Raw genomic sequence first — 14,419 nt, 5'->3', positions numbered from 1 at the left:
AGTATGGCCACAGACCACACACCATGGCAACAGCCGACCACCCACACCCCCCACCCATCCACCCACCCAGCACCCTCACCCCCCTCCCCAACCCCACCCACCCCACCCGCATGCACACCACCCCCCCCCATTGCCGATCCACCTGCGGCACAACGGGCCGGGCTCACACAGTTGCGGGTGGACGCGTGTCTATCGCAGGCCATGGAGGATGATGACAACCCGCCCTGCGATGAGCTCCTGGCTCTACATCGTTGGACTATGTCTGACCCATGGCCACAGTACCACCATCCCTGCATGCGGCTGTGACACTGCAGCGCACGGTCCCGTCCTCTGCCCGGGGGATGTTGATGGCGGCCCAGGGGGAAGGGGGCAGACTCACCTGGGGCTGAGGTAAGACCACCCCTCACACACACACTTGCGCTCAACGTACATGACACCCCCGCACACTTTGGACAGAGCACAAAGGCAGCTTAGGTAGGTGTAACATTGACTTTAATAACCAAAGGAGTTCATGCACGTGCCCTAGCCCCTAAAACTCATCTGTGCCCTGCACCCGTGCCAACTTACTCAGTGTCTAATTGTTTGGCCTTACGGGCCCTTTGACTACGTCTACGTGGTTCCCCAGACGGTACAGCAGAACTGGAGGTGGACTCCTGTGATTCCTGCCCTCTGACACTGGATCCCTATGGCGGCCGTTTCCTGGGGCGTCCTGGCCTAGATGGGCCAGGCTGCGGCCCGGGCGACTGGGATAGCGAGCTGCCAGCCTGTCCTGCCCGTTGCCCACCCGATGCCCCTGGGACGGAAGGGGGAGAGTCCGAGGTGTCGCGGTGTACCGGGACCTCCCCTGCAGAGGGAGCCGGGACGGACCACACCACCTCCTCCTCCCTCGGGGTGCCCGATGGCCCCCAGGCCTCTACATGGGTGGGGGATGCGAACGGACTGGCCATCCGACGCCCCCCCGACATCTGGCGCTGCCAGTCCTGGAGGCCCGTGCTGGTATCCACAGGGGTCTGCAGGTTTGCAGCCATGGAGCCCAGGGGGTTGGCAAACCCTGTCTGTGACAGTGCGACGCCGGCTCGCACATGGCCACTGGCTCCGATGCCTTCAGCGATGGCCTGCAGAGACTGGGCCATGGCCTGCTGAGACTGGGCCATGGCCTGCAGAGACTGGGCCAAGGCCTGCTGAGACTGGGCTATGGCGTTGAGCGCCTCTGCCATCTGGCGCTGGCACTGGCTCATGGCCTCCTGTGAGAGGGCAACCATTTCCTGGGCCACAGACGCCGCCTGCATGGAAGGCCCCAGGCCTCGCAAACTGTTCCCCATGTCTGACACCGTCGCACCCATTGCCTCCACCGCGGACGCCACCCGTGCGGTGTCGGCCTGGGTGGCACGCATGACCGGCACCACTCCCAGCTCCTGGACGCGGGTGGACTCCTCCACCTGCGACCGCAGCCGCCGCAAGCCGCCCGTCACCCTCTTCGCTCGTCTCCGGGTCGATGGTTGCATCGGATCTATGTGTGGGTGTGGTAACTGCAGGAACCCGGGATCCATCTGGGCGGCAGATGTTCGCTTGGGCTGGGCTGCCCTCCGACCGCCCGGTCCCTCTGCTGCTCCTACCTCCACCTGCTGTACCGGGACGGCTGTGTTGTGCGCACCAGTGAGTGTACCAGACGCCTCATCACTAAAGTGCCCAACCGTGGTGAGTGTTTCTGCGATGGTGGAGGGTGTTGGTGACAGCAGTGGCGTTGTGTCGTGCTCTTCGTCCCACTCTGAGTCCATGGCACTTTGGGGTGGGGGTTCGTCTCCACCCATCCACTCTGAGTCACTGTCCGGTATTTCGTCTTCCTGGGTAGTGCTGTCCCGGGTAGGGGTGTCCTGGGTAGTGGTGTCCTGGGTAGTGGTGTCCTGGGTAGTGGTGTCCTGGGTAGTGGTGTCCTGGCTCGGATGTGACGGGGGCCTGTGGCTGCCCCCCTCGTCGCTGGGTGGTCGCTCCCGCACGTGACGGGGGTGTCGTCTCCCTGTTCCTCCAGGTCTCTCCGTCTCCCGTGGTCTCCGAGGGGCATCCTGCGGGCGTCGCATGCTGGAGGGTGCGGGTCTCTCCGTCTCCCGTGGTCTCCGAGGGGCATCCTGCGGGCGTCGCATGCTGGAGGGTCCGGGTCTCTCCGTCTCCCGTGGTCTCCGAGGGGCATCCTGCGGGCGTCGCATGCTGGAGGGTGCGGGTCGCTCCGTCTCCTGTGGTCTCCGAGGGGCATCCTGCGGGCGGTCTGCATCTGCGGGGATGGGTGCCTGGACGTTTGGTCCTGCGATACACAATGAAGCATGCATGGTTAGACATCAGGCAGTGATCAGGTGATACGGGGGAGGGGGATATAGGGGAGGGGGGATATGGGAACGGGCTGTCGGTGGCTCACTCGCTAGTACGCCCCCGACCTCTGCATCAGCAACCTCCCGGTCCTCAGGTCCGCCAGCCAGTTCCAGGGCCCTTTCCTCGTGTACGGTCAGTGGCCTCTCATCAGCGGGCCCTCCTCCAGTCCTCACATGCTCCCTATTGTTGTGTGCGCGCTTCTCCTGTGGGGGGGGGGGGGGGCAGGGGTAAAAGGCAACAGTGTTAGGCAGGTATATGAATGCACGCCATCAGTTGCGCGTGCATTGCAGAGGTTAAGGTTAGGGCTGGATTCACTTGGGGATATGGGGGAGGGGGGGATATGGGGGATATGGGGGAGGGGGGATATGGGGGAGGGGGGATATGGGGGTTATGGGGGAGGGGGGATATGGGGGAGGGGGGATATGGGGGAGGGGGGATATGGGGGAGGGGGATATGGGGGATATGGGGGAGGGGGATATGGGGGAGGGGGGATATGGGGGATATGGGGAGGGGGGATATGGGGGAGGGGGGATATGGGGGAGGGGGGGATATGGGGAGGGGGGATATGGGGGAGGGGGGATATGGGGGAGGGGGGATATGGGGAGGGGGGATATGGGGAGGCTCACCCTGCCTGCTCTGACGAGGTCGTTCACCTTCTTGTGGCACTGGGTGCCTGTCCGTGGTGTCAGGGCCACAGCGGTGACGGCCTCTGCCACTTCCCTCCACAGACGCCGGCTGTGGCGTGGGGCAACTCTGCGGCCGTGCCCGGGATACAGGGCGTCCCTCCTCTGCTCCACCGCGTCCAGGAGCGCCTCCACATCGCGTGACTCGAACCTCGGGGCTGAGCGACGGCCAGCCATCCAGTGGGGTGTTGCGGTCGGGTGTTCCGGTCGGGTGGGGGGGAGCAGCGCGGCCTTATGAGCCGTCACGCCGTGCAGCGCGTATGACGCTGCACGGCGTGAACCACTGCGCAAGAGCGGATCCCGTTACGTCGCTGCTAGCCCATTTCGGGCCGGAGACTATCGACCCATTTTTCCGACGTGACGCAAGTCGGATTTGCGCCGTTTTTTGCGCCGATCGGCGGACTTTCCGCCGATAACGGAGAATTTCGCCCATGAAGTGCCGAGTGCCAACCCCCGAAAAAATTCACTTTAGGTCAACTCCTCTAGTAGGGTAATCTGACTTCAACAACACTCCAGCCCACTTTCATCTGCTCTACCTTCCATGTTCATACTTCCTAGTGTGGGGTACCGGAAGCAATTGGGAGATTACTACCTTTGAAGCCCTGTTTACTCTAGCTTCCTAAAATGCCTGCAGGCCTGATCCCTCTTTCCACCTTAGTGCCCCCGGAAATTGGAAGTTATGGGCCTATGTTCCGATACAAGTTATACTTCTGGGATTGTTTGCAATACTAAACATTTTGGGTAAAATTGATCCTTTTTAAACATTCTCCCCCTTTTGAACATGATAATTACATTGCACAATATATCATAACCTTACAGCAAGAACATTTTCTTTTGAACACAGAGAAGTTACTGCAAACCATTCAGGGAAGAGCTGATGAGTTAAGCTTCCAGCCTAAGTGCATTTGCCTCAAACTGGTCCAGGGTGACACAGGTTTTAGACTTCAGAACTCTTCTTAGCATGTCAATGAGATGGGAATTTGATTTTCTTGGCCCATTGGGAGTTGGGGAGAATAGGGGATGGTGGAATCAGGAAACAATCTAGAGGAGGCCACAGAACCATGTAGGTCTGTGCCCCGACCAGGAGCGGGTAGGGGGGCCTCTAGGCCTCAAAGGGTGAGGGTAGGGCATACAAAATTGCAGGCCTGAGTGGGGGGGAGGATCAGAAAAGTAATTGTGGGGTTCCAATCACAGGGGTTTGGCCAGGTAGGCACAATGTTTCCAGCAGATAGGTAGAAAGGCAGTTACCTCCTAATCCAGCAGTTTCACGGACCAGATTCCTTGAAGCACAAGATTCCTAGCCAGCCTGTGTTAAATTTCAAATTCTGAATGCCAATGAGGCAAACAGCTTTATTATAATTTTAAACTCGGTCATCAACTTCCTTCCAGTCTCCTTTAAAACCAGAAATGGGCACGTTGGGGGTCAGGATTCAGATTTTTAACACTTCAACTTCTCAGCTGACCCATGGCTGTCCTTTTCTGGGAGTTTAATGTTCCCTGCATGGGCTCATGGGTGATACTGAGAAACGCTGTATGACTGTTGAGCTTCAGTGTTTATACTTAAAAAAACATTGAGCTGCAAAACATTAATATTCCAACACCCAGGGCGTGATTTAACACCCAAAAACAGAGTCCCGTCTTGCGGGGTGTTCCTCGCCACCTGCCGCACCAAGAACAACTCCTTACGAGACTCTGGGGTTTTTGTGGGCCTCAGCTCATCAGTGCAGGAAGACATCAGGGCACCATTATTAAATGCCACCCAGATCGTCTCTCAACCCGCCTTGGACTCCCCATCGCCACCTCCGACTCCTCCACCTTACCTCTTAGGAGGTCTTCGAACCCCCCCTCACCTCACCACTTAAGGGCAGGGCACTCCAGGGTCCAATCCCTGACACGGGCACACACGGGGTGCCATTACACCTGGTCACATTTGTGTGGGCCAGTGCTAAATACGCCATGGCGAGGTCTCTCAGGCATGGGCGTTCGTTCCCAGGCCTCGGGAGAATCGGCCGCCAACATATTTAAATGAGCCTACTGGTTCACTTAAATATGTAATTCTGGATCTCACGAGGCATGCCAAGTGTCGCAAATCTCGTGAGCGGCCTCTCGTGAGATTTAACGGCCTCATCGTGTCACCAAGTAAAGCGCGACAGGCTGTTCGATCATGCCCACTAGTTCCATTAATGAGGTCCACTATCCCGCTCAGCTACCTGGAATACCTCACTTATTTTTATTATACTTCTGTGAAATGCCTTGGGATCATTTACAATAAACTATAGTAGAGGCGCAAACCCTTAACATACCTTACTGTTAGTTGCTGAGTCGCTGCTTAATAACACCACCTGTGCTGCAATCAGAGCGACAAACAAATTCTTGTGAATTGATGTTCGGTCAGATTTTGGAATACTAGAGGTTTAAACAAAAACAAAAATTACAATCATTTGGCAATTTAAGGTATCCTGGGCGGGATTCTCCGAAATGGAGGCAGAGTGTCCGCGCCGTCGTGAACTCCATCGCGTTTCACGACAGCACGAAACGGGCGCGGGCACTACCGATTCTGGCCCCCACGGCTAGCACGGCCTTGCAGCGGATCACGCCTCTCCAGCCTCCCTTCCCGCGATAACTGGGCACCGCGCCAACCCGCACATGCGCAGTGGCACCGCACCAACCCACGCAAGCGCGGGGGACTTCCTCAACACGCCGGCCCCAACGCAACATGACGCGGGGGTTCAGGGGCCGGCCGCCTTACAAAATACGGCCGGGGCTGGTGAGGCCGGCCCGCCGATCGGCGGGCCCCGATCGCGAGGCCCCCCCCCCCCCCCGGTGAAGGAGCCCCCCCCCCCCGACCCTGCACGCAGACTTCCCGCCGGCTGCGAGGTGTGGATGGTGCCGGCAGGACTCTGCCATTTCCGCGCGGCCGCTCGGCCCATCAAGGCCGGAGAATCAGCTACCCAGCTGCAGACAGCGGCCCGCGACCGGCGTCGTGCCAAACGCACCGGTGCAAATGGCGACGATTCTCCGCTCCTCGGAGAATCGCGTGCCGGCGTCAGGGCGGCGTGGCGCGGTTGCGCCGATTCTCCGGCCAGGTGCGGTGCTCGGAGAATCCCGCCCCCTTTGTCTGTTAACATCGCCGTCATAGATACAATTTGGACAGGTAAGGGGAGGAACAGTAACTGTGGCTGGGAACGTGTCACATCATCCCAACATCATAACATTTCAACATTTTTGAAATTTAGCAGGACTTATCAAAGAATCTATAAATCAACAATTTAGCACAATACTTACTCCAGCACTGTGAAAAGAGTCAAGGTCACCACCAGGGCACAGAGCGAGGCTCCGGATCCAATGAACGTCAATTTGTTTAAGATCATTTCTGTCTCCAAACCCCACTGTGTAAAACATCAGATCAACAAAATGTTGCTGCAACGGTTGATTTATCAAGATACATTATCGTGGACAGCTATTTAGTCTCATTTTATATTCCATAATATGCACAATTATCAGAGCTAAGAGTCGATGTAATATATGCGGCAGTACAAAATTAACTTTGTCACAATCTTGCCCCACGCCTCACAGTGAAAATAAAGTTGAGGCCAACTGATGAGTCGGGTAGCCCCACATCTCACTGACCCTGCCCTGCTTAAAGCTCTCATGGATCACACACTGCCAATACATTTCCAAATGAGCCCTCAATTCACCATCCTTGCATGTGTAGCCCAAACCCGCTCAATCTGCGGAGAACTCCGTACTGTCCCTATGTGCATTATGTTATAACATACCACAACCCAAGAAACTATATAAATGTGACACATTTCAATTTTAAAAAAATACATTTTGTAAATTGAAATGAGTTTGACTTGACGATAGAACAACTTTACTTTGTTTAAAATCCTTGGCATGTATTTTCACTGATTAAGCTCACATGAAAAGATTAGTATGCGTAATGAGTATAAGGATATGGGCTGGGAAGTTAGACAGTAGAATTAATGAAAACTTCAAAAGTTCTTACAAAGCAATATCATGTTGTTGTTTAAATAATGTTGTGATGTTATGCACATGGCAGACATCAGGGGCGTCATGGCGCACCGCTACATCCGCTTCCCCGTGGACCGGGCCAGCCAAGATGCCCGGGCCGTGGGCTTCTCTACCGTGGCCGGGTTCCCCATGGTCCAGGGCGCGATCGATGGGATGCTCGTCGCCGTGCGGCCACCTGCAGATAACAGGGCCGTGTTCACTAATAGGAAGGGGACCTATTCGATGAACGTACAGGTGGTCTGCGACCACCGCATGATGATCCTGCACGTCTGCGCCCGTCACCCAGGCAGTGTACACGACTCATTCGTGTTGTCGCGGTCATCCATCCCCGGCATGTATGAGGGACGCCATCCCCGGCTGAGGGGCTGGTTGCTGGGCGACAGGGGCTACCCATTGCGATCGTGGCTGATGACGCCTATACGGAGGCCACGCAATGAGGCGGAGAACCGCTACAATGATGCCCATGTAGCGACAAGGGGAGTGATCGAGAGGTGCTTTGGCGTGCTGAAGATGCGTTTCAGGTGCCTGGACCTCTCTGGGGGCGCCCTCCAGTATCGGTCAGATAGGGTCGGCCGCATCATTGTGGTGTGCTGCGTCCTGCACAACATAGCCCAGCAGAGGGGCGATGTGCCGCAGGCAGAGGAGGGCGGAGTGGAGGAGCAGCAGGAAGAGGCTCAGTCCTTCCCAGATGAGGGGGATGGTGGCAATGGTCAGGGCAGACGGGGTAGACACAGGCGGGTGGCTGTCCACCGTTACCGGCTGGCCCAGCGGGCACGGGACAGACTGATAGACGCCCGCTTCACTGACTAGATGGGCGTGGGAATCGGGTAGTATGGCCACAGACCGCACACCATGGCAACAGCCGACCACCCACACCCCCCACCCAGCACCCTCACCCCCCTCCCCAACCCCACCCACCCCACCCGCATGCACACCACCCCCCCCCCCCCCCCCCCCCCCATTGCCGATCCACCTGCGGCACAACGGGCCGGGCTCACACAGTTGCGGGTGGACACGTGTCTATCGCAGGCCATGGAGGATGATGACAACCCGCCCTGCGATGAGCTCCTGGCTCTACATCGTTGGACTATGTCTGACCCATGGCCACAGTACCACCATCCACCCGGACCATCCCTGCATGCGGCTGTGACACTGCAGCGCACGGTCCCGTCCTCTGCCCGGGGGATGTTGATGGCGGCCCAGGGGGAAGGGGGCAGACTCGCCTGGGGCTGAGGTAAGACCACCCCTCACACACACACTTGCGCTCAACGTACATGACACCCCCGCACACTTTGGACAGAGCACAAAGGCAGCTTCGGTAGGTGTAACATTGACTTTAATAACCAAAGGAGTTCATGCACGTGCCCTCGCCCCTAAAACTCATCTGTGCCCTGCACCCGTGCCAACTTACTCAGTGTCTAATTGTTTGGCCTTACGGGCCCTTTGACTATGTCTACGTGGTTCCCCAGACGGTACAGCAGAACTGGACGTGGACTCCTGTGATTCCTGCCCTCTGACACTGGATCCCTTTGGCGGCCGTTTCCTGGGGCTTCCTGGCCTAGATGGGCCAGGCTGCGGCCCGGGCGACTGGGATGGCGAGCTGCCAGCCTGTCCTGCCCGTTGCCCACCCGATGCACCTGGGACGGAAGGGGGGGAGTCCGAGGTGTCGCGGTGTACCGGGACCTCCCCTACAGAGGGAGCCGGGACGGACCACACCACCTCCTCCTCCCTCGGGGTGCCCGATGGCCCCCAGGCCTCTACATGGGTGGGGGATGCGAACGGACTGGCCATCCGACGCCCCCCCGACATCTGGCGCTGCCAGTCCTGGAGGCCCGTGCTGGTATCCACAGGGGTCTGCAGGTTTGCAGCCATGGAGCCCAGGGGGTTGGCAAACCCTGTCTGTGACAGTGTGACGCCGACTCGCACATGGCCACTGGCGCCGATGCCCTCAGCGATGGCCTGCAGAGACTGGGCCATGGCCTGCTGAGACTGGGCCATGGCCTGCAGAGACTGGGCCATGGCCTGCTGAGACTGGGCTATGGCGTTGAGCGCCTCTGCCATCTGGCGCTGGCACTGGCTCATGGCCTCCTGTGAGAGGGCAGCCATTTCCTGGGCCACAGACGCTGCCTGCACGGAAGGCCCCAGGCCTCGCAAACCGTTCCCCATGTCTGACACCGTCGCACCCATTGCCTCCACCGCGGACGCCACCCGTGCGGTGTCGGCCTGGGTGGCACGCATGACCGGCACCACTCCCAGCTCCTGGACGCGGGTGGACTCCTCCACCTGCGACCGCAGCCGCCGCAAGCCGCCCGTCACCCTCTTCGCTCGTCTCCGGGTCGGTGGTTGCATCGGACCTATGTGTGGGTGTGGTAACTGCAGGAATCCGGGATCCAACTGGGCGGCAGATGTTCGCTTGGGCTGGGCTGCCCTCCGACCGCCCGGTCCCTCTGCTGCTCCTACCTCCACCTGCTGTACCGGGACGGCTGTGTTGTGCGCACCAGTGAGTGTACCAGACGCCTCATCACTAAAGTGCCCAACCGTGGTGAGTGTTTCTGCGATGGTGGAGGGTGTTGGTGACAGCAGTGGCGTTGTGTCGTGCTCTTCGTCCCACTCTGAGTCCATGACACTTTGGGGTGGGGGTTCGTCTCTACCCATCCACTCTGAGTCACTGTCCGGTATTTCGTCTTCCTGGGTAGTGCTGTCCTGGGTAGGGGTGTCCTGGGTAGTGGTGTCCTGGGTAGTGGCGTCCTGGGTAGTGGCATCCTGGGTAGTGGTGTCCTGGGTAGTGGTGTCCTGGGTAGTGGTGTCCTGGGTAGTGGGGTCCTGGGTAGTGGTGTCCTGGCTCGGATGTGACGGGGGCCTGTGGCTGCCCCCCTCGTCGCTGGGTGGTCGCTACCGCACGTGACGGGGGTGTCGTCTCCCTGTTGCTCCAGGTCTCTCCGTCTCCCATGGTGTGCGAGGGGCATCCTGCGGGCGTCGCATGCTGTAGGGTGCGGGTCTCTCCGTCTCCTGTGGTCTCCGAGGGGCATCCTGCGGGCGTCGCATGCTGGAGGGTGCGGGTCTCTCCGTCTCCTGTGGTCTCCGAGGGGCATCCTGCGGGCGGTCTGCATCTGCGGGGATGGGTGGCTGGGCGTTTGGTCCTGCGATACACAATGAAGCATGCATGGTTAGACATCAGGCAGTGATCAGGTGATACGGGGGAGGGGGATATAGGGGAGGGGGGATATGGGGACGGGCTGTCGGTGGCTCACTCGCTAGTACGCTCCCGACCTCTGCATCAGCAACCTCCCGGTCCTCAGGTCCGCCAGCCAGTTCCAGGGCCCTTTCCTCGTGTACGGTCAGTGGCCTCTCATCAGCGGGCCCTCCTCCAGTCCTCACATGCTCCCTATTGTTGTGTGCGCGCTTCTCCTGTGGGGGGGGGGGGGCAGGGGTAAAAGGCAACAGTGTTAGGCAGGTGTATGAATGCACGCCATCGGTTGCGCATGCATTGCAGAGGTTAAGGTTAGGGCTGGATTCACTTGGGGATATGGGGGATATGGTGGAGGGGGGAATATGGGGGAGGGGGGATATGGGGGAGGGGGGGATATGGGGGAGGGGGGGATATGGGGGAGGCTCACCCTGCCTGCTCTGACGAGGTCGTTCACCTTCTTGTGGCACTGGGTGCCTGTCCGTGGTGTCAGGGCCACAGCGGTGACGGCCTCTGCCACTTCCCTCCACAGACGCCGGCTGTGGCGTGGGGCAACTCTGCGGCCGTGCCCGGGATACAGGGCGTCCCTCCTCTGCTCCACCGCGTCCAGGAGCGCCTCCACATCGCGTGGCTCGAACCTCGGGGCTGAGCGACGGCCAGCCATCCAGTCGGGTGTTGCAGTCGGGTGTTCCGGTCGGGTGGGGGGGGAGCAGCACGGCCTTATGAGCCGTCACGCCGTGCAGCGCGTTTGACGCTGCATGGCATGAACCACTGCGCAAGCGCGGATCCCGTTACGTCGCTGCTAGCCCATTTCGGGCCGGAGACTATCGACCCATTTTTCCGACGTGACGCAAGTCGGATTTGCGCCGTTTTTTGCGCCGATCGGCGGACTTTCCGCCGATAACGGAGAATTTCGCCCCAGGGGCGTCATTCTCCAACCCCCCGCCGGGTCGGAGAATGGCCGTTGGCCGCCGTGAATCCTGCCCCCGCCCCCGCCGAAGTCTCCGCTCCCGGAGATTGGGCGGGGGCGGGAATCCGGCCGCGCCGGTTGGCGGGACCCCCCGCTGGATTCTCCGGCCTGTATGGGCCGAAGTCCCGCCCAGGAATTGCCTGTCCCGCCGGCGTAAATCAAACCTGGTATTTACCGGCGGGTCCAGGCGGCGTGGGCGGGCTCCGGGGTCCTGGGGGGGGGCGCGGGGCTATCTGACCCCGGGGGGTGTCCCCACGGTGGCCTGGCCCGCGGTCGGGGCCCACCGATCCGCGGGCGGGCCTGTGCCGTAGGGGCACTCTTTCCCTTCCGCCTCCGCTACGGCCTCCACCATGGCGGAGGCGGAAGAGACTCTCCCCACTGCGCATGCGCGGGAAACTGACAGCGGCCGCTGACGCTCCCGCGCATGCGCCGCATTTCCGCGCCAGCTGGCGGGGCGGAAATCCCTCCGGCGTCGGCCTAGCCCCTCAATGTTGGGGCTAGGCCGCCAAAGATGCGGAGCCTTCCGCACCTTTGGGCCGGCGCGATGCCCGTCTGATTGGCGCCGGCTTTGGCGCCAGTCTGCGGACATCCCGCCGTTGGGGGAGAATTTCGCCCTAGGTGTTATTATAATTTATTTTCATTTTTAGTCTGACTTTCCTTAATGTAGGACTATAAATGATTCCTTTGTTGCTTTTCTCTATGCAGCAATACTTCTACTCACAACCAGCCATGTTTTTGACAGTATGTCACAAGCAGACAAACCTTACTATTAGTGTGGAAAATGTCAAATGGATACAGAAGTTATGTTGGATTGTCAAGAAAGCTTTGTTGGTACAATGTAGCAAATGTTCAACTGAGCACTCATACATGCATACAAGCTCTGCATTGTTCAACTGTGGAAAATTATTTCCAGTCTGATCTATCAACACATCAATCTCAATGACTGTCATACTCTGGCATCCAGGCTGGTTCACACCAGACTCAATATAAATGAGAAAAAGGGAAACACATACAGGTTCCCACACATTACTCAAATAAGCTGATTTGTGGAAAGAGAACAATCTCCTTGGACTATTTCTTTGATGGAACGAGACAAGCGCTCCCCTTTCTTAATTGCAAACGTACCTGTATTTCTGTGAACTGCATCAACACAGCAAAGTTGGTTGTGTGGTTACAAAAGCAGATTGTGACCTCAGACTCAAACTGGATCACTTGGCAACCTTGGTTTGACCATCCAGCATAATGTCCATCTCTGAAATTAACATTACAAAAAGACAGCCATTTGAAGAATATAAATTTTTAAGGCTTTCAAAAATCAGTACAAATAAGTGGATGCTTTGTTAAAATTAGGTTAACTGGGATGCAGATACATATAATTTGAAAAGTAATTTTGTGCATCAACTAATAGCTAGCATAAAAATGTATCTGATGCTGCAAATTAGTAAGTAAATGTACTACCCAGTATGAAACAGAATCATCAGGAACCCAGGTAAAATAATGTTAAATCAATTTATCTATGCTTCAAGTTTATGGCACTATTAACTGCCCTAGTGCCGACTGCAAACCATTGCAGTACTTTGCCACATTAATCTTAGACCAATGGAAGTCCATGGTTGGCAATACCCTCTTAGGGCATGATAGCTGAGGGAGGTGGAGTGGTGCTGAGTGGGCAGGGAGGAGAAAAGTCAACTTTAGTTCCTCTTCATACCCCTCCAATCGAACAGGGGTCATGTTCCCTATTTGCTAATGACAGGGTGGGATAATCTGCTTAATTCTCACCAAAACCTTTTCCCCATCATTAGAAAATGGAAGAAAACGTACTCTGCCTACAATACCCCCAATGTGAATAGCCTGCAGGCGCCTGAAACCCAAACTATTTGGACAAGGTACTACGTAGGACAATGAACATTCACAGAATGAGAGACGAGTATGTGTAACTGCCTTCATGAAATCCCAGGAATAATGGAGACGGGATGGGGCAGTGGGCCAATGTTATAAGACACTTCTCCAACCCAGAAAAATACAGTGGCTGGCACAGGGCAAATATAAAAATACTTACTGCAGACTGAAGTTCCAAAACACACATGTTGGGGTGGCAAATTTTGAAAAGCCAACCTTTAAAAAGAACATGACACAACACTAGTCAAATTTGTCAAATTGAATCAGTGCTGGATTTCAACAATACCAGTTTTGATACACCAATCCAAAATAATGTGTTTACATGTACGTTGAATTAAAACATGACTTTGGGAGTACCATGTGAATGTGCTTCACCAGCTTCAATCAACCTTCAAGTAAACATGAGATGACAACACACAATTATCTCTGACCAACTGACAATTTTAGTGGGCAGTAGATGCTAAATGTATGACTGGCAATGTCACCCTGGTGCAGTAGAAATGTTGAGCTGGGATTATTCACAAAAAATAACTTGCATTTAGCCGGCACTTTTCATTATCATCGGACATCTCAAAGTGATTTACTGCCAATAAAACACTTTTGAAGTGCAGTCACTATTATAATGTAGGAAACACGACAGCTAATTTGTGCACAGCAAGCTCCTACAAACACCATACGATAATTATCAGGTAATCTTTTTGTGTCAATTGAGGGATAAATATTGGCCAGATCACCAGCAATAACTCCCCTGCTCTTCTTCAGAATTGTGCCATGGGATCTTGTACATCTACCCAAGCAGGCAGATGAGGCCTCAGTTTAACGTCTCATCTGAAAGACTGCACCTCTGACAGTGCAGTGTTTTCTCAGTACTACACTAGAGTATTAGCTTGATTTTTGTGCTCAAACCCTGGAGCAGGACTTAAACCTGAACCTCATGACTTAGAAACAAGAATGCTACAAGTTGAACCACAGCGAATGCAGCAGCCAAGTTACATTGTTGAAGTGGTACAAAAAAAATGTTTTGTAGTAGTTAACCTAGCACAACATGTACTTGATACAGATATCAAGTATACAAACTCACTTCCTTCAAATTTCAGACAATCACCAATGTATGTGCGCATGTATGTGATTCAAATAAATGAAGAACAAAAATGTGTGGAGCAGAATCTTGTGCCCACCATGTGTTATTTTGGAGGTGAGGGGCATTTAATCAGGTAGAGCCTCATTCCATTGTCACTGGTATTAACCCAGCAGAGAGTGAGAGCTCGCCATGCATGGAAC

The 14,419-nt window shown here is 56.2% G+C and overlaps 1 protein-coding gene across 2 annotated transcripts in view; it reads right to left on the bottom strand.

Moving 5' to 3' along the window:
* LOC140426535 (adhesion G protein-coupled receptor D2) overlaps positions 1 to 14,419 on the bottom strand; it is a 582,807-nt gene that overhangs the window by 501,621 nt on the left and 66,767 nt on the right. For both annotated transcript variants that reach the window (XM_072511425.1, XM_072511424.1), the window contains exons 13-16: positions 13,299 to 13,354; positions 12,365 to 12,491; positions 6,333 to 6,436; positions 5,351 to 5,453 (exon numbers count right to left, since the gene is read on the bottom strand). In XM_072511425.1, coding sequence (XP_072367526.1) covers positions 5,351 to 5,453; positions 6,333 to 6,436; positions 12,365 to 12,491; positions 13,299 to 13,354 — 390 coding nt within the window. The remainder of the gene's footprint in view (positions 1 to 5,350; positions 5,454 to 6,332; positions 6,437 to 12,364; positions 12,492 to 13,298; positions 13,355 to 14,419) is intronic.

Source organism: Scyliorhinus torazame, chromosome 7 (assembly GCF_047496885.1).
Source record: "Scyliorhinus torazame isolate Kashiwa2021f chromosome 7, sScyTor2.1, whole genome shotgun sequence".
NCBI classification, from domain to species: domain Eukaryota; kingdom Metazoa; phylum Chordata; class Chondrichthyes; order Carcharhiniformes; family Scyliorhinidae; genus Scyliorhinus; species Scyliorhinus torazame.
The sequence above is the reverse complement of the archived record's forward strand: the minus strand, read 5'-3'. Positions and strand labels throughout refer to the sequence as shown.